This window comes from Simochromis diagramma, unplaced genomic scaffold (genome assembly GCF_900408965.1).
Source record: "Simochromis diagramma unplaced genomic scaffold, fSimDia1.1 OVJJ01000304.1, whole genome shotgun sequence".
In the NCBI taxonomy this organism is placed as follows: Eukaryota; Metazoa; Chordata; class Actinopteri; order Cichliformes; family Cichlidae; genus Simochromis; species Simochromis diagramma.
Window position 1 is genome coordinate 15,377,559 of NW_024387030.1, and position 26,768 is coordinate 15,404,326.

Consider the following 26,768-nt stretch of genomic DNA (forward strand, 5'->3'; position numbering starts at 1 on the left):
GTTTTCAGTTTTAGTTCACAAAGTAACTATTTAGGAATTACAGCGAACCAGTTGACAGTTTTCAGAGATTTAAAATCAAGTGAACATTTTAATCACAATTTAATGGCCAAAGTCAAAGTGCTGAATTTGTATTTTATAGCTTTTATATAAGTCAGCTCAGTTAAATTCAGTTTTATTTATATGAGGCCAAATCACAGCAGCAGTCGCCTTAATGCACTTTGTATTCTAAAGTAACGATCCAACAGTGACACAGAGCAAATCCCAACAATCGAATGATGCCTTTTAAACGAGCACTTGGCGACAGTGGGAAAGAAAAAATATGCTTTTAACAGGAAGAAACCTCCAGTAGAACCGGGATCAGGGAGGGGCAGCCAACTGCTGTGACTGGTTGGGGGTGAAGGGAGGAAGACAGGACAAAATAACACTCTTGAGGAGGTAGGTGTATCATTATCAGAGTCAATAATCAAGAGACACCTTCGTGAAAGTAGTTTAAAGCAATGTGAAAATCACTGGTTATACTCAAGAACAAGAAGGCCAGATTAACCTTCATCAGAAAACATCTAAAAAGCCTGGACAGCCCTTAAAATAATTATTGACACCAAGTTTTACTTGTACCAGAATAATGGGAGCATCAGCAAAAACGTGTTGATTGTTCAGATGCTTGTGGACTTAACGGTATATCTGTTAATTTTTTAAAAGTTTGTCTATTGTGAGTTTTGTCAAACGAATTATACTCAAAATATGAGTGTAACAAGATGGACACAGAGTCTGTAAACACAACTACACGGCAATAATACGTACACTAAATGCAACAAGAGCTGAATCTTGGTATTATCGAGTTCACTGTGACAAACCTAGCCAACCTGCTTTAACTATTAGAGTGTATGCTGTTGTGTAATGTTGAATAAAAGGTTCAAACATTGACAACAGACCATATGTAGCGTCTTGTCACCAGTTGGAGGTTTGTCTGCAGGTGGCCAGCTGCAAGTGACAGCGCAGACTGTGACTCAAGCTGCTCTCTTTTTTCTCCCGAGCGATCTGTCACTCCACTGCAGCCGCGCTCCACGCTGGGACCCGGCATGATCGACCGGATACAACTTTCAGCTACATTACATCAGCAATAGGTCACTTGTGGTAAGAACAGGGGTTGGGCATTACAGAAGGCACACCAAATGGCATACCAAATTCAACACAGACAGGGAGCAGATACTTCCCCAAGTTGAAAACAATAGTACATCCCAAACAATAAGGGAAAAAACCCAGAAGCTTTGTATTTTATTGATGTTTGTGAGTCAGGTCTTCCCCTAAGGAACAAGTGAAATCAGGTGTAAAATGTGTCATTCTACCTTTAGGCTCCGGTCATGTTGTACCCTATGTTAGAAAACAAGCCCCTTGGGTATGTGTCTGAAAAGCCCAGAGTAATTCTGCCTGATAAAATGAACTTTCTATACCTTTTTTCCTTCCTTACAAACATGTACCATAATGGAGTTACTGTGTAAAAGGCACTTTAACACATTGGTGCTTCTTTAGGGAGTTAGCTGTCTTTCCTGTTTAAAACTTAACCCTGCTCTACATTTCCATAAATAAACATTTTTCACTTTACCACTAAGCTGGTAAAAAAAAAGGAAAGGAAAAGGGTCTCTCAACAAGAGTCAGCAGAAAAGAACATTAACAAACATATCAGTTGGCCTAATGTTAGCAAAGGTTCAAGCTAGCAAAGCTTCTGTGCTAGCAAAAAAGATGATAAACAGTTACCCCGGCTTTGTTCATAAAAAAGGTATCATTACTTTCAGACAAAGTATGTAATGTATGTGTGTGATGTTGTAAAGTCTTGGTTGTGCACTGAGTATATAAAAGCCCAACTAGGGACAAGAGTTGCGAACTAGCTAAAGCTATAAATTTGCTTTGAAGCCCATCAGCTTCATGCTAAACTGCGGTCCCGATTACATCAAATTAAATAAATAAATAATAATTAATTAAAAAGGTTTGGCAGATTAAAAAAAAACTGAGCAAGGCTATGTACCCATATGGAAAAGATAAATATATATATATAAATTTTGTGTGAAACTTGCATGAAAAGCATACAAGAGTAAAAACAGATATAACATCCCTTGAAAAATTATATAAATAAAACTTGTATGTTTCGGATACTTACTAAAACAATATATGAAAGTAATGAGAAAATGGCCACTTTCATGAGTAAATCATATAAGCCTTATATGATTCACTATATGAAGTGGGCCACATCTTTTGCAAGTCTTCTATAAGTTTGTTCTATTTCTTTTCCATATGGGTAATATCTTCTTCTTTAACAGTAGCTTTAGCTTTAGCAGATGTAGCTCAACCAGGTAGCTTGATCTAGTGTTGCCAACTCCTCAGTAACAAAAATCGCTATTGGCTGTTGGCTAGAAGTCGCTCAATGACTTCATTGGTCATGCTTATGTAATTGTAACCGATGCTGTACGACAGAGAAACAACATCATGGAAGAGACATAAAGTCAGTAAAAAACACCCTAAATGCATTTATATATATTTAGAATATATTTAGAACTACAAATTAAATTTCTTTCAGTAGTTATTGTTTTTTTAATGTCACAATTCCATCCCTCCTCCTTTATCTGGCTTTGGACCGGAAAAAGTGACCCAAAATAGGCAGTGTTGTTCTCACTTTAAGTGTTTAACTTGTTGTTTTGATTCTACGCACTTTACACTACTCATGAATCATGCTAACGCTAAGGTTTAAATATGAACAGACTTCCTTATTGCCGCTTTGACCCTGAACCTTCTTTTGCAGCACACTAGTTCCTTTCCTTTCTACTAGCTCAAGGTTAGTTAAGCTCAGTTAAAATTTCTTGACGTAGACTATTTGTCATATCAGTTTTACTTGACCTAAACCAAATTATAAGTTTTATAAATTTATGAGTTTTTAAAAAGTGGTAGCCAGAAACAAATCGGTCTCTATATGCATGAAACCCATTATAACTTAGTTGTTTGTTGGTAACACGACTTTGTTATATGTGTGTTTCTGTGTGTGTTATCACGAATGGCTTAATTGTTGCTAATTCATGTTGGCTCTGCTTCACATGGAAGTCATCTGTAGCGACTTCCACAGTCGCTACAGGCCGGGGATGGAGCCTGCCTGTTTGCCTGACGCGCTGACAAAGTTACGCAATAATGCGAGAGATGGAATTGTTTGCTCGTTTAATTAAAGTGCTTTGCGTTTTTTACAGAGTAGTATCATCGGCTCCTGATTCAAACTCTTACAACATCACAGGCTCTAATATAACGAAGCGAACATGTAGTGCAGCGGTCAACAAAAACTACGGCTACCCAGCCCTCCTCTCTGTCAAAATCAAAACCAGTGAATGACAGACTGACAACGCCCATTTATGTCACCGCTAGCACCCACGTGACTCCCATAACAACCAAACAAATAAAAACCCAGTGATCATCAAAATTCAATACATTCAATTATGGCTCCTACATCATCACTGATATTGCACATTACAGTTTTCTTCTGCTGCCTTTATAGCCACATAATATGCTAAATAATGTAGGAGCCCATTTGCTTTTTAGAGCACAGAACATTACATACGAAGCTTTAAACTGAGTTAGCTCAGAGACTGCGTTTGCTTTAATCCACTCAAAACACTGCATGTTAAGTATTTACTGCACTATGACAAGAGCAGCTTTATAAAACAATTGGAGGTAATGATAGCTTTTTATTGTTGTTTTGCAATAGTCTTCAGTAGAAAGACCGATAGTGATGGGTCACGTTTTAATTTCAAAAATACAATGCACACACAACATGCTGGGACCATACAAAATAGTCAGAATGCCAGAGCTGTAAGCTGAGGTGGTAGAGTTGCTCTCAGCGGCAGGCTTCAGCACTGTGTGGTGCCCAAGGTGTGGTGACGTGATGTGAGCTGACAGCTGGCACCATGGGTAATAGGTCTAAAACTCCCATCATGTAGTCTGCTGAGGCCCCGTCCTGCCATTCTAACCCACCAGAAGTACGCACCTACTTGGCCATTACTTGTTTATTACTAAATCATAATTAAAAGCTACAGGAAGGTCAGAGTTATGATATAGTGTTGAGGTTTGGGGTGTGTGAAATTTACGTGTCTGAAATGACTCAGAGATCTTAGACTTGGAGATATATTTTTATTTAATTGCTTTAAGAAATAAATTCAAAGATCTGAAAAATAAACAACCACAATGTAAACACAAACGTTTCTTGCATCAATTTCTTTATTTTTTTTTCCATCAAAAGAAATGCACAGATCAGCAAAGCTATTACATACAAATGGCCATACAATAGCAATTCATTTTTTTTCTGTTCTTGTTTGAAAGTCTTCAGGAAATTCTGTTGTGTCATGTATACACTGTGTATCTTGAACATTTGCAGTTACGCTGCATTCAGCAACAAAAGAAATCGTCCCAGTGCTCTTCTTCCACGTTCAAATGAAAGTGTTCAGCCACAAACTACATATCTGGACAGCTACTTGTTACTGCTCCAGGAAAACTACTGTACTTACATACAATAAAGAAAAAAAACAAAAGTTTTGCATAGCTTCATTGTAATGTAGATACAGTACTGTAAGGCACTTCATGAAGAACTTTAGGCATTTTTTAAAAAAAATCCTACACAATAAACCTTTTGTCACGTCATCCTACAGATTCCATCTCGATAGATAAATGTTACAACATCTGACGAAAAAAAATCTTTTCATAAATCACATTTTTGCGCACTATGTATATCTACTATACTCCACTGCTTTTCTTTTGGCATTAAGTCTCAAGTTCAACATTCATATATTGTGCATAATATGACTCACACATTGTCCCCATAACCCCACACAACCCAATATTTCTCAAAAAGACCAAAAGAAAACAAAAATTGTGCAATGATTTGGGGTTATGTGGAGTAAAAGGCAACACGCTGTCAAAAACGAGTCCCCCAAACCAAAAGAAAACCTAAATGTCTGGGCAAGTTATAGGTCATTTCCTCATAGACGGGTGCTGTACTGACAGTTACAGGGTACATCATTTTCATTTGCCTCTCCTCACACCAGTCCAAACCAGTGTGGGAGTGTGTGTCGTATTCCAGCACTTGTAGGTGGGACTACATGCTCCAGCAGGCCACGTAGATAGAGGTAAGGAGGATGCATCTGCTCTATCCAAGCTGATCTTCGTACTGTTTGCGGAAGCAATCTCCAGCTGGGAAAAAGTCCCAGCAGCGCTCCTGATACATCTTCCACACGTAGGACTCCTGGACACAAGCCAACATCAGAGTTTAGCTCGAAATCTTTAACTTGCCTAAAGTAAGGTATTTAATGAGTACACTAGCTGTGTCCCAAAACCTAGGCCGCATCCTTCGGAGCTTGCATTTTAAGGCTGATTACGTCACAGCCAGGAGACGAAGGCCGTCCCAATTTGAAGGCTGCTCCAAACGCGGTCGACAAATGCGTCCTTCATTTCCCCGAATTTGAAGGATTGTACCCTACCCCAGAATTCATAGCGCGGCCCAGCCGATTCCAGTTTCCAACAATGGCGGCAGCTCCTTAGTTTTAATATTACTCTGATTACTCTTTCTGTAATCACAAAATAAACTTTTAACATATTCTCAGGCAAGAATGTAGCTGTGTAAATTTCAAATATCTGCTCGATTTATCAAGACATCACATATTTGCAAAAGTGCTCCAATGTTTTCGGAGACGTCTGTTACCCTCCAGATCGATAGCTGGCCGGGGGTTCAAGGCTCACTGGAGCCGGCGAGAACAGCGGACTCCCGGCACATCGCTTTCAGATCCCCCGCGGTCTTTTACTACTCAGGTTAAACATGTTACTAAGTCACTCAGATAAATTAAAAATGTTATTGTTTGGCTTTTTTCAGTGTTTTATTTGTTCCTGAGTAAATCGGTTCAGCTGAGATTACAGCTGAATAAACGTCAAACAGAAAACTGATTAACAGAAGTGTGAGATGGTCGAGAATTTACTCCAATGTCAAGTTATATATTAGCGAGTGAGGAGCAGACGGCTGAGTTTATTAAACTCGGTGTTTGGAGGATGCTGCCTATGAATTGGGACATAGCTACTGTCTTATCTAAGAGAGGCAAAACAGTTAGCTAGTAGATGAGCACCTACTTGAAATGTTATTAAGCAGTATTAATCTTACCACTTTATCCACACAAATATGACCTAAAATTAAAATTGAATCTCTATGTGCTTAGTACAATGACCTTAATTAATATTATGTAAACCACAGAGTATTAAACAACACTTTAATTCCACCACAATATGGGTAGATATGAAAAAACTAATAAACCAAAATAGGTGTTGACAGTAAGAGGAGAAATATTGAATGGGTTAAGCTAATCAGGGTAAAATAGTCTTCTACCTGTCCAGTGTGCTCTGTCTCATCCTTGTTGATGAGGTACATCAGGAAAAACCTTTATAAGAAAAACGAGAACAAAGAAAAAGATATTAAAGGGGAATCGCAGTCTTGTATCTAAGCCCATCACCACAGCTGAAGCACAGAGCAGGGACATGAGAAGCTTTTCTGTGACACATTTGATTTTTGCAACACTAATCACGTAAATGTCAAACTCTCCGTCACTGGGTGTCACAGTTCCCGATGCTAGTGTGCTAGTGTCTAAATAAAGTTACACCACCTCGTCTCTATCGCCGAATCACCTGTTGTTCCCCAAATCAAGCGTAAATGGCAATGAGCTGCTGTATCTCTATGGGCATCGCAGCATGCCAAATCATAATGAATACTGAATGAGAGCATGCTATCACAAACCTATTTTCCAATAAAGTTCATGGCATTAAATAGTAATGAAGCAACATAATGAGGTCGCTCTGATATCCTCCGGCCAGCTGACTGTGAGAGCAAATGGACTGAGACTTTCTATTGTTACTGGTATTATTCAGAAACACCGACTAAGCGGTGCGTGTGAGGGAAACACAGGCAGATAGAAAGGACACCTGAAGGGATCTAGTGTTCTGGATCAATGCTGCTACTAGTGACTTTGGTGTTTATGCTGCAGTAACGTGCTAAAGCCATCAATCATGTGGTTAAATTACAGAAAAGCGTTGACACGAATGGTAAAAGATTACTGCAATGATTACAAAACAAAAAAACATTAAAAACACTGCTGATCAAAAGGATACTCACAGATAGTTGGCCAAATTGTGCTCTTGTAAGGTGTGGGTCTCAAAGCCGTGGGGGGTTGTGTCGAAGTAATCGTTCCCGATCCCACAGATGAAACATTTGGTCTGAGGACAGAAAATGAAAATTAGAAGGCACGCTTCCTTCTTCTTTTTCTGTGCTTCATTGATGAACTACAGTAAACAAGAGTTTGCCTAAAGCAACACCAGATTGGACATATTTTACAATATTAAGGTCAAGTTACTCATCACGCTCAGTCCCACTCAGCCTATGAACAACAGAGGCTCTGCAGGGACCTTTTAGTCTGAGAAAATAACACAGTTATTTATTATTGACAGTTTCATTAAGGGTTATCTGCCCTCTCTTAGGCGCCAAGGTTATGCATCAACAAGTATGCTTCCAAAATTCGGCTTAATATTTATATTCCCACGTGCACGTTGATCTTCACTTGCCTGTCACAGTGACTGTTTAAATACTCAAGAGAGATGGGGAGCTCACAAAAATGTGTCGCATCTCTGAAACTCAACACGTGATCAAATAGGGGGGTTAGGGGGTACAATTTCCATAAAGTAACCCAGACAAAGTAAAATATTAATGAAAAAAAAGAGACACGAGACGAGACACAAGAGTCCACTAATAAGGCCGTAATCTCCAGAAGATCTACATTAAATCTATTCGTATATGAAAGGTGGACGTGAGCGCGATTATGCCGTCTAATGGTTAGGGAGGTGCTGTTATGAAGGGTCGAGCTGAGTGTTCGACTGTCTCGCTATTTCGAAGCAACTTTCCAGATATGAGGTTGGCCCATCATAAACTATACCCGGTTTCAGATGGTAAAGAGTGTAATCATTTGCAAAAATGAACATCATGTTGTTTTCAGCAGTCTGTGAAACAAACAGTTGCTCACCAAGAGAGTATTAACTGAGGTCATAGAACAAGAGAGCCGAGCGCTGTTACTGTGGAGTCTCATCCAGTCTTCTTTTTTAACAGTTGCCCCCTGATGGCCCTTAAGCCTGTAGCGAGACATGCATAAATATTTCTTCGAGTGATGGATATTACCTGTCGCTACATCGAATGAAGATAAACTTTATTGCTGCCCTTCTGTGATAAATATGAGTTCTCATGTTATTTGTCCTGGACTGTACAGAGCCACAAAACTGTGGAATGATGTGACACGTTTGTTTCGAGCTTGCATGCCCCTCAGGAAGCATCGATAGAACTTCAGGCACTATGCTTCCTGCTTCACCGCTTCTGCTGCTGTTGATTGGCTGCACCAGCTGCTCTGTAACAGTAGCCTTGGCCCCGACGTTACTAGGCAACAGACAGTTCACCTCCTAAAGAAGTTTCTGAAGAACCATGTGACTGAAGATGTAAAGGGATGCTGGGGAACAGAGGACCTGGAGGTTTCCCTCCACTTTTCTATCCCCTGACCCTCAGACTCCAGATCCATAAAAAAGAGACCTTCAAAGAGGAGGTTTGAAGGAGGAGGCAGGAGACGGAGAACCAGGAAAATGTAGAATTTGCACTCCAAACACAGCAGGAAGGCAACAATCAGCCAACAGAAGAGCAGCAGAAACAGAGACGAGAGCTGACAGTGGGATGAGCAGGAGATCTGGAAGGACATCACGCTGACCCACCATCAGAGGATTCTGGATGTTCCGTCTCTTGACGAGGTTTTAGACCATCGTTACGTGAATCCACAGAACATCATCCACAACATGACCAAAGTCAACAAACACGGAGTGGCCACACTGGACGACTTCTACAATGGCTTCACTTCACAGACCTATAAGCTAAGTCCATCTTTTATATGATTTACACTCCTGCCACTTCCTTCAGTGCTGCAAGTTATGATGATCTGTCCTCTCACCTCCATGTCCTCTTTGACCTGCTCCTGTTGGTCTCTTAACTCTCCAAAGGCATCAATGATCAAACCTGCAACCATAAAGGAACTGCTGTGAGCATGACATACATACCCTAAGCATAAAGACTGTAATATTTAAATGGATATATGTTGTGGGTTCGTCTAATTACTGATAAATAAGGTTGAAATTGGGATTTTTTTTATGTACCCTGGATGATGGCCAAGAGGATGACAATAACAAAGAAGAAGAATGTGATGTCGAACAGGATGCGGTAGAGCTCATAGGGGTCACCAGCTGGGTCCTCGATCTCATCCCCTATCCCGCCTCCTGCTCTTACCCCAACATACATGTGGAATAGGTAGCACTGCGGGAACACAGGTGGGGGTCTAATTGAAATCTGAGGCTGAGCATTAAGTCGTGGGTTATTTTAAGCAGCGAGCCCAAATCTGTTCCTTAAAAAAGAAAGCGTAACTCCAGTTTACCGTCATCATGTCGTCGCACTTCATGTCCGGCTCATCCTCATCCTCACTCTTGTTGTAAAACTTCCTGAAGAAGTTGAAGGCCACCACAGTGTAGAGATAGACCACAACAGCCAGCAGGCCCACTGTCAGCACCAGCTACAGAGACACATGAAATCTGCATTCACAGACTCGCTCTTTTTTTGCTATTTATGTATTTCTTTTAGACACACAATGGACGCAGCAGGGGCAGAGCTGCTGGCTTCCATTTGTTTTCTATAAAAAAATTGCAACAAAATTAGATCAGCGAGAAAGGAGTGAGTAGAGAGAAGGGGAAAAGTTCAAACGCGTGGAAACGAAGAGAAAGTTTAGTGCAATAAGAAAACTCACATGAGTTATTTATTTATAGTAAATACAAAAAAGAGTCTATTATTTCACATATAATAAAAAATGGATTCAGCTACAGCTCAGCCGGTTGTAAACCTGAAAGGCAACAACGCATTTAGATTGACAGCGTGATTGATCAGCCCACAGACGGCTGAGTCTGGGAGATGTCGCTGATTCCTTGTGGCCTTGCCATTTTGGTGCATTTCCACCCTTGGAGACTGAGGTGACATTAAATTCTGATTTGTCCCTCTGGTCAGTTAACATGGGAATTATTGGGAGAACTGGCAATCCAAAGTGGGATTTAAATTAAGCCATGTGAGCCATTTGAACTCAAATGTCAAAGGATGCTGAGAACATTCCAATTATCTCACACGACACATACAGGATCTGCTAGATGACACATTTGTGATTCATGTCACCTGCATATTAGCTGCCAACAGGCGAGATCATTTTTCTCAGAACCTGATGAACCAAATTAGACCTAAATGGTCAATTAGATCAGTTAAATGACAAGAGAAACTGCCTAATAAAAAGATAATATTTGTTAATATGTTGGCTTTAACCTATTATAAAACCAAGCCTGGGTCTTTTAGCGCTTAAAGCAGCTTTTTAAGGACATAAATACATAATATTAAAATAACTGTGCTAACATTTAAAGCAACATTAAAATGATTTCAACTGAAATCCGTTTTGGGCGTGCAGAAAGCAGAATTTAGCACATTTTGAATGGCATACTTCAAATGCCATCACTGCAAACTGTGATCAAAAAATGTGTTTCACCACCAGCTCTGCAGTGACCCCTGCTGTTCAATAGAAGAGCTGTATGTGTTTCCTCCTCACCTGTTTGCCATTGTGCGTGACAGATGAAAGGATGGTGCGGAGAGTCTTGAAGCCCATGGCAATGTCCAGCAGATGGGCGGCAAAGAAGAAGTTGTTGTAGTGACCCAGGATGGACATGGTGGTGTACCAAACTAGATACAAGAATGACTGGTGGAGAAACAAAATGGATCAGAAGCCGTTCGCCCTGCTATAAAATCCTCAATCAACCTCCTCAGCTGTCAAACAATGTAAACCGCCATCAATAAAACTACAAAACAAAGCAATTAATCATCCAAACTTATTTTTAAACTTACATTATCTGTAAACACAACCCCCATTTTCCAGACATGGTACTTTGTATCGATTGAGCTCAACCTGGCAACAGAGAAAAGTTGATATGAAGGGCTCGTATTTTCTGTTTGACCTCTATTTTTACTCCAAGCAGCCCTGGGCTGTCTGCTTTTTATCAGCCCAATCTCTCACCATGACACCAGTGAAGCCTCCTTGGCAACAGTTTCCTCTGTAGGGTTGAAATCCAGGGCACTCTTGTCCAACCCCAGCAGCTCTGCTATCCTCTCTGCTCCGTAAAGGTCTCCATACTTTTTTATCACCTACAAACAGAAGCCGCGCGGAAATATATACGAGACACGGCAGCTGACATTTAGTAAGTGTAACCAGATTCCATTTATAGCTTGTGTGCACAGCAGATTAAACTTAAATTACATGAGCTACTTACTTTGCGCTTGACAAATTTATCCCAGTAGTTGTTGGGAAAGGAGCTGATAAAAAAACAAAAACAGAATTAAACCTCTGTTTGCACAAGATTATGATTCGTCGTGTGATAAAAGGCTGACTCACGGAGTGTTGATGACCAGTCTGTCCCACTGTCCTTTAATGTCGTCATCAGACGGCTGCTCGGTGATGTAGAGGCCTGCAAACTCCAACTTCCTTGCTATCTCCTTCTCCCGCTTGAACACTACCAAAGGCACCTTGAACACACGAGAAATCGGGCTGCATCACTGAGACAGTGTGTGTGTGTGTGTGCACGTGAGTGCATGGGTTAACAACGAACAAGTGTACTGAAATATAAAATGTACATATACCCAAACAAGATATTTTTTTAATGCCCCACATGTGTGCAGTTTTATTTTTGCACCTACAATGCTTAACAAATTCATTAGACCACCTTAAAAAACTGTGCATACCTTCAGGTAGTAGTATCCCACTACACACAGGAAAGATATGATGGTGTGTAGTATTGCCAGACAGCGAAGTGTTGGTGCCATGTAACCTGTGCTCTCCTGCAAGACGAAATACTCAAGCGCTCCCTCGTCTTCCTCCTCCCCAGCTCTGCCTCGACCCTTCCAGGGGTCTTCATCATCCGAGTAATCACCGGTCACCTAAAAGGTGACGACACCAAATTTGACACCCGGCTTACAAAACAGCGGGACCCTAAGGTGAGTATATAAAGTGGTAGTTTAGCTCCAAACTTACTTTGTAGAAGAGAAGAATAAAGTTGATAGCAAAGGCAACAAAAAGTGCCAAGAAGCGGAGATTGTAGAAATTTCTTGCCAGGTAGTTCTGTGAAAAGGTAACCGTGATCATCATCTTTGTTTTTATGTCTAACAAGTTTGTATTTGTGCTTAATGTAACAGTTGTGATCTTAAAACTGCAGTGAGGAAAACATCTGACCAGCATCTTAGTCTGGTAGACTTCCAAGCCGGCGAAGAAGCTCGCCATGAAAGCCTCCGGTGCCTCTTTCTTCAAGCCGAGCCTTTTCTTCGGGGCTTTCTTCTCCTCCACTGACAGCTCTGGAGGAGCTTCGTCTCTAGTCTTGTCGTGGTCCTTCTTCTCACCATCTTCTGAACTGCAAGCATAAATTATACATTAGAGACAGAATAGCAAATTGTGTTCATAGACACAGATGTATACTTAATATGGAGAAACAAAATGTGGATACTAAGCAAAGGGACAAGCACAGGAGTAGGATAAAGCATGGATACGATAACTGTTATTTATGTGAAACTAATCGAACACAATCCTCAAATAAACATGTGCAAGTGGTAATGTAGGTAACGATGAAGAAGTTACACTCACTCTCCCTTCTCTGTATCAGATCTGTAGTCTCCGTTCACAGCCCTCGTCTTTGCAGCCATCTAGAATCAGCAGATTACTTTAACATTCAGGTTCTACTAATAAGGGTGTGTTCTTCTTCTATTTTCTGAACAAAATCACTAACCTGTGCCTTCTTCTGCTTGACTGCACTGGCTATTGACGGGGCATCTCCCACCACCACCTCAGACACATCCCCCAAACCTGGCTCGGCCCCGTGCTTGCCCTCCTTCTTCGGCTGTATGTTGAGTAGCTCAGCCATCAGATCTGCCTCTGCTGCTTCCCCTTGAGCCATCTGACCCAACTCAGCCAACGCTGACGCTTCGCTTGCCTCCATCTTTTCGGTTTCTAACACGTCTCCATGGATCCCGAACTGAGTGGGGTCAGGCATGTTTCCCAAAATATCTGTAACCTTCATGTTCTTAGCCCCTTCAACGAGGCCACCCCCAAACATCGTGGTCCACAAGATGTGGAAGAATCCCCAAATTAGGCTGTAAACAAAGTGAAAGAGGCCCGTGATGATCATCCAAAAGAAGGAGAAGAAGCCCCGCACCATCTCCTTCACACTCATCTTCCTGAATTTCCTGAATTGCCGCCGCATGCTTTTAAGAGTAAGCAGCTGGCGGAAGTGACACAAGCTCTTTTTCATGGAGATGCATGCGATTGTAAATGCCGAGGAAGACTCCATCATCGCGCTCTCCTCGTCTTCCTCTTCCTGGTTCTCCATCATGGTCTGGATGTCATCCTCTTCTTCCTCCGGGCGCTCAACGGGGTCTGGCTCTGAAATCTGAGAGGCCAGCTGCATCTCGAAGATCGTGTCCTCGCAGAAGTTTACAAACAGCTCCATCTTCTCGCTCTCTCCGCCCTCGTTGACCACGTCAAAGATGAACTGCCGCTTCGACTCTTTCACCTGAGGCTTCTCCCATTGCGTGCGACTCGACTCGCTGATCTCGAAGTACACTCTCTCGATGCGCTTGGCTCCGCCCATGATCTCAATGCGGCCCAAGTAAGGCTCGAAGTAGCTGAGGACGCTTTCGGCCAGGTCCAGGAAAGTTGAGAGGCGGGCATCGTGAGGCATGTGCTCTGAAAGATTGGTTAGCAACACGGCGACGTTAAAGCCGATGTCTTTTGCCGGTTCGTGAAACCTCTCAACAAACTGCTCGTAGTTGAACATGTCGTTCTCGTCAGCCTCGGCGCAGGAGAGAAGAAACTCAATCTCAGACTGAGAATACTGCTTCTGGTTCTCCATGGACTTCTGGAAATCCTTCTTTGAGATGACGCCTTTGCTCTCGGGGTCGTACTCCTTGAAACTGTCCGAAGTAGTCAAGTCCTTCAACTTGAGGAACATGTCGAAAAATTTCAGGATCATCTCCACGTTACTGGAAGATTCCACCAAGGTGTCCACCATCTGTTTGCCGATAGTTCCATTCACAACATTACCTGTGAGACAATAAAGCGGTAAATTTTATCAGTAAACTCATTAAAAAAACACTTCCCCATGCAGATCAGACTAATCTGCTCTGCTACACATTTGATTATATCAGGGAAATAAATCCGATTTATGAAAGTATCAGCAAACAAAGCTTATATAATGTTATTAAAAACAAAAAAACCACCTTCAAGTAGCGAGAGCATCATGACGACCATGTCCTTCTGCAGGTCCAGCAGCTCCTTTAGTAATTCAATCTGACTGGAGTCCTGTTAGAAAAAAGACAGAAAGGGGAAACGCGGTGAGTCATAGTACAATATGTCACACAGACCACTGATAGTCTAACTGTAAGGGTACAGCCAGGCTCTTTAATATCCCTGTGATGCAGAGAGAGTTGGAGAGATCAAGGCTTTAATATTGTAGGGACCTCAAATGGCCCCTGCTCTGGCTCAGAAGGTCCTTCTAGGTAACGTCGATCCATCACAACCAGGGTTTATGTTATTTTGCTGTCTAGGAACAGATGGCGAGGTCAGGCTGACTCGTTTAAGGTCTCTATGGGCTTTGTATTCAATGTGCCATAAATCTGAAGCGTACTTTGATGCACCTGTGCTCTTCTTCATCCTGGCTGCTGCTGTCAGACCCAGCCCCTTTGTGACGACCACGAGATAAGATTAGGTGGGTGGATTTCATCCCACTCCTGGCTTATTGGACATATCAATGATGGAGTCATATATCATGTAGCTGAGGTGAACAACATGTGTAATTGTACTGGAGTTGCTTCTGATTATCAATGAGCCTGGAGAGACCTCTAGTGGCAACGAATAAAACACCAGGGGCTGTTCACATTTTCACATCTGTACAAGCCGTTATTTCAAATCTTTACTTAAGTAACAACTATTAACTATAGCTAAGCAGGCATGTATTAAAACAAGCAGCCCATTTTCTTTTAAAAAACTGTCACTTGACTTAATGTAGTTGTACAAGCAGGTGGTTGACCTTATACATATGCTAGTTTATTTACACTGCCATCCCTTTGGTTCCTATTATTTTTAGATCTACATTTCTGTGCAAAAGTCTTGAGGTACGCTTCCTTTCATGATTTTTTTAGGGAAATGGGAAACAGGTACAGTAGTTTCCTGAAACATGACTGAAAAACATTAAGCATTAACATTAAAAAACACCCAAAATGGTTAGGTATAAGAACGCGACAGCAAATGAGTAAAAAAGAGAAATTTTCAAAGACTATTCTAAGGAACAGCGGCTCAGTGGAAGCCAAATATAAAGAAACAATACTTTGGCGTAGTACTCTATATGCTGCTAAAATGGAGAAAAAACAATCCTCTCAGTTAAAGATAAAAAGGCCATTACACCATATATTTTGTTAAGTGGAGTCAATTTAAGGCAAATCATTTATAATAGGATTAAATCTTAATCAGCAAAGTACCAGCTTTCCAATGTCAAGCAGAAATCCTTCACACTGAAAGTAAAGATGAGCAAAACACAAGTAAACAGTTTAGTCAACACAGAATGAAACAACTCAAGCAAGTGTTTAAGTTCGTTTGTTTAAGTTAAGGCACATCTGCGTCACTGCAGACAAAACACATACCTGAGATAACTTCATCTGCATATTGGCAAAAACATGCAAGAAGCCCACCACAGCATCCCACAGCCTGCTGTGAGCCAGACTCTGCTGATTCCCTATACACGGACCCTGGAGCACATAAAACAGAGACGAAAAGAGACGCTCAGACGATGACAAGCAGCCTTTCTCGTCACTAAAGCGCCGAAAGACCGTTAAGATATTGTAATGAACATTTTAAGCAGCTTTTACTGTGGAGAGTTGTGATTATGTACCTGTATATACTCTGTTAAAGAGTTGAACACCTGTTTGGCCACTGCTAGTGCTTTGGAGAAGTTCCTCTGACCGGCCTCATCAATGACATCCTTGCCAGAGTAGTACCAGTAGAAATCACTAATAGATTCCTAAAAGAGAAAGCACTAAAATTAATAGCATATCTACTTTATTGAAATTTAAAGCTCTGGATGTAACAATGTGATACCTGCAGTCTTAGTAGGTAGTCCACAGTACTAATGATTATGTTGACTGTAGTTGTGTTCCCTGTCTGCGTCCTTAGGAAGTTTTGAAAATCTAAAGCAGAAGATAAAAAAGATTAAACACCAATTTCCTGCAGATAGATACTATAGGAATTTATTTTCTAGTCATTTCTATGCAGCTTGAGGCAGCATGGCTTTAATATTGGCTTATGGGAAAGCATCCACCTACCATTGTTATGTCCCTCACAGAGAAGCTGCAGAAACCTAAAAAGATCCTTAGTGAATTCATCATTCTGCAGTACCTTGGAACCTGAGGACGGGAAATAAGATTAGCTGTCCTCCTCAGTGACAGGAAGGTCAAGCACCCATCATTTTAACGTCTGCACAGGCATCAGAGCTTGTTGCACATCCTCATAAAGCTGCTGTTTAGTTGTCAGACGGCATCAAATTATGTGCACTATATTGACGGTTCGGAACACACACGCATACGAGGTATAGTGCATCATCTCACAAGTCAAAATAAGACTTATAATAGGAACCAAACTGAGCCTTGTTGTTTACCAGCAAATCTTTGTTGTTTAGTACAAACAAAGCTTTGGGAGATTTATTGCTTAATACACGCTGGTTAGTATGATCAAAAAAGGAAAAAAAAGGAGGGGTGGGGTCCAAAAATAACAAGCATTAATTTTGCTTAAAAGAAAAAGTGGAAAGATCTGAGTCAGTTTGGGGCAGCTGACTGTAAACAATCTATCCAGATGTCAAAGGATGCATGCATGCGTTCCTCCAAGTCCAGATTAAAGAAGGTGGTTATATTGCATTCAGAATGAGGGAAGGGGAGGGAAGTGGGGGAGGGCTGGTAGAGGATGAGTAGAGGGATGAGGGAGTTGAACTGGAGGCAATCAACATGTCAGCATTTCATAGAATGAGTAGAATCTAAACCGTGTATTTACCCCGCTCACTCACGTTGACTGCGACCGATGACATAAAAACATGATCAGAAGAAAACAAACAAACAAACAAAACAGAAGCAGACATAAGCAAAGGAGAAGACATTTAGAGTCAATCAGAAGAAGTAGGAACAGGAGAGTGATAGGGCTGTAGATATATCTTTACATACTCACACTGGATTGCGACACTGACATGCGGTACCAAGTCTTAAAAAGAGTACAGTCTGCTTATTGGGCAGGTGTTTAGTACCAAACTAGCAGTTACCATCACTTATGCCTGAGCTTATGAGGTGAAAATGAGCTGGGATATGTATGGTTAAAGCATATTTATATACTGTATGCAACCCATCGGTTTAAATAAAGACCTCTGATTATAAAAAGTGAGCTTTTATGCAAACTGAGTGTTCTTAAGTTGCAGACGAGGCTCAGACAGGACTTAGACATACAGTAGCACATGTTTGCCTGCATGATGATGTGACAACGTAACACAAAGGACCCACGTGATATGGAGATGTACAACAACAAACTAAAGAGCAGATTTTTTTTTCCAAGCTAACCTTGTGGCTGTCATTTTAAGAAAAACAGCGAAATGAGACTAAGTAGGACACTACACGTTACAATACCGGTTGTTTGCTAAGAGACATCGTCCACGATGGAGTGAGGAAGAAGATAAAGGTCAATCTGCTGCACAAATAAAGCTGCAAATTTGCACATTTCTGCACATTGCCAATTTGCAAATATGCTGTCTGTTGCTTTTCCTATTAAGGTGATTAAAAGTCTCCAAGAAAGGGGACGAGAAGGAATTGGAACACTAAAACTGTGTTTTAGTCACTTACTTGATCCCTCTTCAGTTACCATACCCAGACCTTCAGCTTTGTTTTGCCTTTCAAAAGCATTCAAGTCCAGGACGCTGCCAAAAGAGAAAAACGATTTAAGTAACCTGAATTTCTGGAAAATGAACCGATCGGCATAACTTTATGACCACTTGTATAATACTGTTTGACAGCCCCGACCCATTGAGGCATGGACTCCTCTGGACCCCTGAAGTTGTGTTGTGGTATCGAACAACAAGATGTTAGCAACAGATCCTTTAAGTCCTGTAAAGTGCAAGGTGGGACCTCTATGGATTGGACTTGTTTGTCCATAACATCCCACAGATGCTGCATAGCAGTGAGGAGCTCAGAGGTGAAGTCCACACTTCAAACTCGTTGTTGTTCTCCTCAAACTATTCCTGAACCAATTTTGCATTATTATCCTGTGAAAGAGGCCACAGCCTTCAAGGAATATCATTTCAATGAGTGTATATGGTCTGAAACAATGCTTAGGTAGGTGGTGCATGTCAAAGTAACATCCACATGGATGGCAGGGCCTAAGGTTTCCCAGCAGAAATGATCCCAAAAGCTTAGCATCTTCACATAGTGCATCCTGATGTCAGGTGTTCCCCAGTTAATCACACGCATGCATCCGGCCCATCCACGTGTCCTGGTCATAGGAGCAAGCCACCTTCTTCCATTGCTTCATGGTCCATTTCTGACACTCACGTGTCCATTGTTGGCACTTTTCGCAGTTTGCATCCTGACTGGTCTGTAGCTATGCCAAAGCACAGGTAACAAACTGTGATGCTCTGTGTATTCTGACACCTTTATTTCAGAATTATCATGAACTTTTCTGGCAATTTGCTCTACAGTAGCTCATCCTGACCACACAAGCCAGCCATAGCCTCCCACATGCATCAGTGACCCTGTTGCTAGTTCACCACTGTTCCCTCCTTGTATCACTTTTGATAGATACTGACCACTGCAGACTGGGAACACCCCACAAGAGCTGCAGTTTTGGAGATTCTCATTTGTCAAAGCATCACAGTTTGGCCTTTATCAAACTTGCACAAATCCTTACACTCGCCCATTTTTCCTGCTAACACATCCTCTCAGGACAAAATCTTCTCTAATATATCTCCCCCATTAACAGGTACCATGATAAAGAGAATCAGTGTTATTCACGTCACCTGTCAGTGGTCATATCGTTATAGCTGACTGATAACAATTTACCGCTGTGGGAAAGTAAAGCAGAACGGTCAAAATGGAAGTTAAAAAAATGGCTGTTCTGAGTCAGGAAAACTAGATAACTGTTTGAACTGCAACTGCAATAAAAAGCAAGTTTACTGTGTATTAATCCCTCATCGCTCCAGTACCTGCATGACATCATGAGTCCGGACAAGCTTTTAAAGAAGCCAACATCTCTTTTTTCCTTGAGATAATCCAGCATTTTCTGCATGAAAGGAAAAGTACAGTCAAGATAAAAGATGAAGCTGTTAACTGCAGAGACTAGACGTGAAGAGTACCGTGTTACCTGTTGAACCAGGATGTTCCCTCCATTGAGAATGGAGATGCCCAGCTTGAGCGTGACAGTTACCGTAGCACCCAGTCGACCTGATGATCATAGATGACCGTTGATCTAAATACACAGACTGCAGGAAGGCAGACAGGTCAGGCATTTGATTTCTTACCTTTGCTGGCGCTGATCATTTGAAGCACCATCTCCGCAGCCCCTCTGTCATGAAGTCTGGCCTGCTGATACAGCATCTTTTGCTTCTCCATTTCCTTTTCCTGTAGGACATTATGACATGCACCACTTCTGAATATGATTGAAAACAGAAAAAAAAGTTTAATCTTGAACAACATTCCCTCAAATATTTAGAGCACCTCAAATGTTTTCTCTTTTCCTTCCTCTTCTTCGCCTTCAGCACAACTCTGGGAAGAAAAAAACGACTAACAGAGCTGCATGTTTCTGCTAAGAAGCTGACAAGAGCAATTTAATGAGATTCAATGAGATACCTTTGCCATCATATCTGCATAGGCAATATACAAGGGATCCTCTTCCAGAGAACTAACAAAGAAGAGAGATAAATATCTGTTTATTGAACCTTGTATATTTCACATCTCTACTGTAAATCTGTACATAATAAGTGGCAGTGATCGCATTTATAGCCACTGCAGCAAATAAACCAGAGAAACACTGAAAAGCTGCTTCGGTTTTCTTCATAGTGTAAAATATGACGACGGTTTAGCTTATTGCTCTCTGTAGCAGCTGAGAAGCATGCCAAAACAATTATGTAGCACAGATGGAGCAACCTGTGTTAGTGCCAGGTGGCCAGGTGTGTGAGAGTATATTTACCTGCATTCAGTCAGAGCGTTATGGCTGAAATGCAGAATGAGCTGGTGAAGAGGGTCTGGCTGCTTTCTCACCTCCTCCTCCTCCTCTTCCTCCACTTTAGGCTGTATTTTCTGGACACAGCCACATGAGTCAGGCTAACGTTTAACCCAACAAATGTGTATCACAACACTCTTTTACAAATTCATGTCAAAGGGGACCTATTATGCTCATTCCCAGCGTCACATGATTAGCATAACATCCTATTATCTCTGGATCTTGGTGGATCCCTTCAGTTCATCGTCTTGCTGCCCCTGACAAACTAAAGGTTTGAACAGCAGGTGGGTGAGAGAAGAATTTGAAGCCTAAGCTTTTGGCTCACATGGATTACCTGCACATCTCCAGAGCTGATTATTTGAAACTTTGGCTACATTTAATATGAGAAATCTCTATTGTAACGGCATACATACATACATATGGTGGAAAAACATAATAGGTCCAACTGTTAACTCCTATGGGAGAAAAAGACATGCACAAAACATGCATGCAAATGCAACAAACACACACACGCTGGTACAAGCGCACACAAATACACACACACACACGATTGATGGTGTTAAGCAGCGTTAATAGTGAGTGGAGTTAAGCATGACTCTCCACAAGCCCAGTTCCCTCATATATAACCATTTTATGATTATTTTACTTACTGGAACAATTGGTTTTTTAAATGTTTTTATAAATACGTGCGTCTGATTGGCTGAATCTTGACATTCTTCATCTATTGCACTGTAACTTCATCAGTAATATAAAGATACAGTAAGACATTGATACGAATATGCTAAGAAGAAAGTTTATAGTTTAAATCTTTATAAATTCAAAAAGTTTCTTTTTTAATAAACAAACACAGCCTAGTTTGTCCCAATATGCCGCATGTAATATATCGCATGTCTAACAGTAAGCTGCTGTCCTGATTGTGGAGCTTAATGGAAATGAAAGTCCAGGAAAGAATCTGAACGTTCATCAACTTTAAATGGAAGTCAAAGCATCCTGACAGGATGCTTTCTTGCCTCTGCTTGGATGGGCCACAGTGATCAAACTACTTTGCTGGCTCTGACATCAGCAGTGATGTCATGCTTACCACAAATGGGCCTAGCTGTAAACCACTTTGCGGATGACTGAAGAGAGTGGTGTGAGCTACGCGCTGCTTCCCGCAGCACATGGGTGCCGACATAAGGGCCCCGAAGGGACAGCACAAGTACTTACTGCAAGGTCCTGCACTAGTTTCTCTTCAAAAGAGTACTCTTCTGTTTCTATCCATATTCTCTGATAGGCCAGGAGGAAGAGGTTAATAGAGCGATGCCTAGGGAGGGGTAAGAATAGAGAAGCCTGGGTTAAAGATGTGCAGAGCAAAGGACGGAAGAAGTTGGAGAGAAGGATGGTAGAAGTCCCTTCAGGAGAGGTTAATATCAGTTAGTTTAGAGCACTGATCTAACAGGCCACCTGTGAGGAAATCTTTTTTTGTTGTTTTTTGTTTCCTTTTGTTTATTTCTGGCCTAAATCTGCAGATAATGTATTCCCACATTACATTTTTTTTCTTCTCACACAGGCAGAGTAAAAAATTTGAGGCCAGCTCAAGTTTGATTCGCCTCGAGTCAGACGCCATCACACAGCTACAAGTGTAGTGTTTGTAGCTTCCACTCCGAATGACTTGAAGCCAACTGCTTCTGTCTGTGAACACAGCAGCGTCTGGAGAGCCTTACCTAAGAGGTGTGGAAAGAGTAGCATCATTGTTCTCATCTGAGTCAGCCAAGAAATAAAAATGGCAAAAATTCAAACTACTTGAACCAATTCTTTACAATGTGGCTCGTTAAATTGTTGCACATACATGGACCAGTGGAAAAAGGAAAGCTAAAATGTGGCAGAAATCATGCCTCTGGGGGGAGGGGAGAGCGAGGGTTAGCAGGCCACATAGTGACAACATTAGATCAGCGCTACGTTACCGTCAGCATTGAGAGCAGACTGTCACCGTCTGCGTTCTCGTGCATAATCTCCAGCCAAATGTGCCGGTAGGAATTCAGGAAGTAATTGTTATTTTTGTGCCTAAGGGGACGACGTACAATAGAATGTGACACTGAGGAGAGAATAGAGACTGAACAGAGACACGATAGAGAAAAATGACATCTGAATGTGTCAAACTTTGGAGGAGCTGCCATCACACACTTCCCCCTAACCCAAATCTATTAATCTGAAGAAAAACAATCATTGCTCCCGTACTGCAAATACTAACTAGTAATTATTTGCTATGCTGCAGCATATTTCACTGTCAATAACTCTGAATAAATGAGTCATGCTGTCAGGCAGGCGGGTGGCATCGTCTGAGAACATATTGAGGACGGCCACCCTGAGGTTGGGCCTCGTAATTGTTTTCCTCCTTACTGTAGCACCCTGCCCGACTTCCTGTGATTGAGTTACAGAGCAGCAGGGCGTGAAATTGCTTGTGTCCCTTTTTTTTTAAATGTTTTTATTTACTCTTTGATAACAGCTATAGGCGAGACATTTGTCCTACAAACCGAGGGGAGGCTACGCATTAACGCAGGGTCAGAGAGAGCGAGTCAGACAGAAGAAGGAGATGGCAGAGTGCATGGATGCCCTTTCTGCAGCATTTTCCTATCTGTTACCGGTACCACGGGAAGGTCTGTGCTACCCTCTGCTGGAGCGTCACCTTGGTTTCATCATTACAAAGCTGCTTCAAATGTTCGGAGACCTGGAGACAACGATGGGAGGTTTAAACAATGTCGGTTTAACTGTTACGCCGCAGTCATACCTCGGCAGATTGTAAAGCGGAGCCATTCGGAAGCAGGCGACAACGGCGCGCTTCCTCTGCTTGGACAGCAACTTCTGCCATACACATTTTTTGGATCTCAGTGGTTGTTCCACCTAATGAGGGGAGAGAAACTGAGGGGTAAGATTTTTCTATAACACACTCAAATGGCATTCTCTACCGAGCGAGCCAGAGGAAAACACACACACACACACACACACACACACACACACACACACACACACACACACACACACACACACACACACACCAGCTTAGGACTTTTGATCAGACACATAATTGGTTTCTCAGTGTATTCTGCTGACTCATCCTAAACCTGGCTGTTTGTAATGGAAAGGACACGGCACAGCAGAGTGGGAGTCAGAAATGGTAAAGTGGCCAGGTGCAATTTTACTCTCCAGGATTTGTCACCCATGTAAGATTTTTTTGGGGACAACAGAGGGAGAACAACCTCGGCACAAAGAACAAAAGCCATATCTAAAGTGTATTCCTGTTCCAAGCAGTGTATTTGAAATAATTGCAAATTTTGGAAGCAGACAGTCGTGCACCTTTAATCCCGCAACTTTACCACCAGGCTACATACGACTAATACTTATAATACTTCTAATAAAATTACACATCCTCATATTGTTTCTGTATAAATGTTAGAGCCTGACCTGCTCCAAGTTAAAGACGGCAGCAGAGATCCTCTGGATACGATCCACCACCTTCTCAGGGTCTGAAAGCCCCTCAGTCCTCATCACTATGTCCTTGTACAGGTTGAGCTGCCACCTCACGGCAGGGTCATCAGACTACGAGTATGTTTAAGAAGAGCAGTCAGACGCAGAGGAATATACTCAAGCTAGCATCTACTCACAGATATGAACCTCGTTTGGACCTGCTCACCTTTTCACGAAGGTGCAGGTTCTGCCGAATGTGGTCTTTAACTTCATCATCTGTATCTTTCTGTTATTCAACGAGGGAAAGAAAACCTTGGGCAATGCTTCATATCAAAGCTCTTCAAATCGTTTCACAGTAATTGTTGCTTCTGCCGAGGAGGTCGTGTTTTTGCATGCATGTGTTTCACTCGACAGCTCAAAAAAGTTAGCAGGGGTCATGTTAACAATGAGAATCTACTGTGAAAGTGTGTAAATCACTTATTCGTGTCCAATTATATACAGTATGTGACAGGCGGTTTCTCACCATGAGGTAGCGTGTCTTAGCCAGAGAGATGAGCTCCTGATCTCCCGGGGTGCACATGTTAAGACCGATAGGCAGCATCTTCTTCAGGGCGGCTACAATCAGTGAGGTTTGGATGGAGTAGAACTCACCTCGCCTCTTCTTGTGCTTCCTCTCCTGATCTTGTCCCCCAGACTGTGAATTCACAGTGTTAATCTTAGACCACACACACTAGAAAATAAAAGCCAACAGCTCTCCGCATTTAATATGTTTAGTCTTTAAAAGGTGGAGCACACTATTTTCTTTTTGCTGAGACTAATGCTACACCCAAAACAATTCCCTTCTACATTTACACTGGTACCTTAACAGTATTTTGTGCCACAGTGGGAGCATTCACACTGTGCTTGAGCAAAAGCCAGAGGCGACTGAAGCGTTTATTTTTTCAGCCTTGGCAAAAATCTGTGACTGGACTAACTCATGGGTGCTACTGAAGCATTAAGAATGGAGTCTCACACCTCAGTTGAAAAGCAGGAATAGCCGGCTGAGCCAAACTGGAGATGCTGGCTCTGAGAACACGCTAATCTCCATACTAACATAGATATATAGTCTGACACGCACACGCACAGTGTTATCACACATCGACAAAAATATAAATAGTATGGGCTAAACACACCGGAGGATCACAATCCATCAACAGCAAACACACCACAAGACTTTCTACACACGGGCTGGGCTTCATTACTCTAGATGAGACACGTTTCACCCACACGGCAATGAGGAATGACCAAAGTGTCCACGTCAAACGAGGTGATGAATGGAGGCCACAAATAATTGGGTGACATAATGTATAACTGCACTGCAGACTATATAGCACAGGGGCTCAAGCTATTGGCTTTTCTGCTTGGCGACTAGAGCATGTAAGCCAATAAGCTGGCAGGTAAACAGCTCATGCACTGCATCACTCTACCTTTTCCTTAAAGGACTGTTTGAGACAGAGAGAGAGACAGAGAGGGAAAGACAGATAGAAGAAAAAGGACGAGAGGGCAATTAATGGAAGCGCACGGTCGTCGCGTGGACGTGCACTGCAATGAAAACCATTTGTTTGCCTTTAAACATCTAAAGCAGGCAGACAAGAAATAAAACGCGCTAACCCCTGTAATGCTTACAGGGCCTGAAAATATGAAGACATATTTGTTTAGTGAGGGATGAATGTTAGTTTCCTCAAGTTATTGCAACAAGCAAGTACATTCATACACATGTGCCTAACACACACACACACACACACGTCCATTTTAACATTCAGTTCTATTCAACTTCAATCAGTTTTCGTTATATGGCACCAAATCACAACAACAGTCCCCCCAACAATCAGATCCTTGGCACTTGGCGAGGGTGGGGAGGAAAAACTCCCTTTTAACAGGAAGAAACCTCCAGCAGAACCAGGTTCAGGGAGGGGCAGCAGGTTTGGGTCAATATAGTCTTGTTATTGGCAACAAGGTTTTCTGCTGTACTCCTCCCACTTGTGACTTTGAACTGTGTGTTTGCGTATTTACACATGTAGTTCCACTGCATGTAACATGTTAACATATGAGCACATGTACGCAAAAATGAATCTGTTAACACGGCTGATGTTAACATGTATCATCCTACTGATCCTATTTACGTCTGCTCTTTTTTACCTGCGTCTCTGAAACACAGACATAATATTTTTTCCTCCGCGCCGTGATTGGTGAACGCACCGATGAGTAGTAACAGAGCGTTAATCGACTGAACTGTCAATTCAAGAACAAGTGGATAGAGTTTATTGAAACCTACCTTGGACATCTTGGTTTTATTATCTCCAGTCAAGAATGAAAGGTTGTTGATTTCATTCTGGACCACAAAGTTTTGTTCTTCTCTTTTGAAATTCTGAGTGAAAAAAAGATTATAAATATGTATTATTGGTCATAAAGATTCTCTGACCTTTCTTAGTATAATTCAATTCAATTTTATTTCTATAGCACTAAACCACAACAACAATCTCCTCAAGGTGCTTTAAACTGTAAGGTAAAGACCCTAAATAATAGTGATAAAAACCCAACAGCTTGCTGCTTCTGATGTTTTATTTTGAAAATCCTTTTCTTAAATATTTGTACCTGCTTGGTATTTTTTTCTAATTTGTATTTAAGGTGAACTGGTGTTCATAATTTCTCTGAGGGGTCCTCCCCAGAGGGTTTATTAAGTTCTATTCTATTCAATGAGACGACCTACTATGAGCAAGCACTTTGGCAACAGTGGGAAGGAAAAACTCCCTTTTAACAGGAAGAAACTTCCAACAGAACCAGGCTCATGGAGGGGCGGGGCCATCTGCCATGAACGGTTGGGGGTGAGGG

The 26,768-nt window shown here is 41.7% G+C and overlaps 1 protein-coding gene across 13 annotated transcripts in view; it reads right to left on the reverse strand.

The window, feature by feature from the left end:
- Positions 1-4,254: 4,254 nt before the first annotated feature.
- Positions 4,255-26,768, reverse strand: part of LOC120739856 (ryanodine receptor 3-like) — a 104,973-nt gene continuing 82,459 nt past the window's right edge. For 7 of the 13 annotated variants that reach the window (XM_040041791.1, XM_040041797.1, XM_040041794.1 and 4 more), the window contains 36 exons: positions 26,212-26,304; positions 25,364-25,378; positions 24,421-24,591; positions 24,124-24,183; positions 23,895-24,029; positions 23,221-23,333; positions 21,660-21,756; positions 20,421-20,530; positions 20,081-20,132; positions 19,949-19,996; positions 19,753-19,852; positions 19,596-19,675; positions 19,438-19,514; positions 18,083-18,156; positions 17,250-17,267; positions 16,529-16,609; positions 16,305-16,393; positions 16,099-16,227; positions 15,851-15,955; positions 14,432-14,513; positions 12,943-14,255; positions 12,801-12,859; positions 12,396-12,570; positions 12,198-12,284; positions 11,909-12,103; positions 11,562-11,692; positions 11,440-11,482; positions 11,187-11,314; positions 11,018-11,078; positions 10,725-10,871; positions 9,522-9,656; positions 9,247-9,403; positions 9,045-9,109; positions 7,181-7,281; positions 6,401-6,452; positions 4,255-5,272 (listed from right to left, as the gene is read on the reverse strand). In XM_040041791.1, coding sequence (XP_039897725.1) covers positions 5,177-5,272; positions 6,401-6,452; positions 7,181-7,281; positions 9,045-9,109; positions 9,247-9,403; positions 9,522-9,656; positions 10,725-10,871; positions 11,018-11,078; positions 11,187-11,314; positions 11,440-11,482; positions 11,562-11,692; positions 11,909-12,103; positions 12,198-12,284; positions 12,396-12,570; positions 12,801-12,859; positions 12,943-14,255; positions 14,432-14,513; positions 15,851-15,955; positions 16,099-16,227; positions 16,305-16,393; positions 16,529-16,609; positions 17,250-17,267; positions 18,083-18,156; positions 19,438-19,514; positions 19,596-19,675; positions 19,753-19,852; positions 19,949-19,996; positions 20,081-20,132; positions 20,421-20,530; positions 21,660-21,756; positions 23,221-23,333; positions 23,895-24,029; positions 24,124-24,183; positions 24,421-24,591; positions 25,364-25,378; positions 26,212-26,304 — 4,674 coding nt within the window. In that variant the 3' untranslated portion in view covers positions 4,255-5,176. The remainder of the gene's footprint in view (positions 5,273-6,400; positions 6,453-7,180; positions 7,282-9,044; positions 9,110-9,246; positions 9,404-9,521; positions 9,657-10,724; positions 10,872-11,017; positions 11,079-11,186; positions 11,315-11,439; positions 11,483-11,561; positions 11,693-11,908; positions 12,104-12,197; positions 12,285-12,395; positions 12,571-12,800; positions 12,860-12,942; positions 14,256-14,431; positions 14,514-15,850; positions 15,956-16,098; positions 16,228-16,304; positions 16,394-16,528; positions 16,610-17,249; positions 17,268-18,082; positions 18,157-19,437; positions 19,515-19,595; positions 19,676-19,752; positions 19,853-19,948; positions 19,997-20,080; positions 20,133-20,420; positions 20,531-21,659; positions 21,757-23,220; positions 23,334-23,894; positions 24,030-24,123; positions 24,184-24,420; positions 24,592-25,363; positions 25,379-26,211; positions 26,305-26,768) is intronic. The other 6 variants (XM_040041796.1, XM_040041799.1, XM_040041793.1 and 3 more) reach the window with 3 other exon arrangements.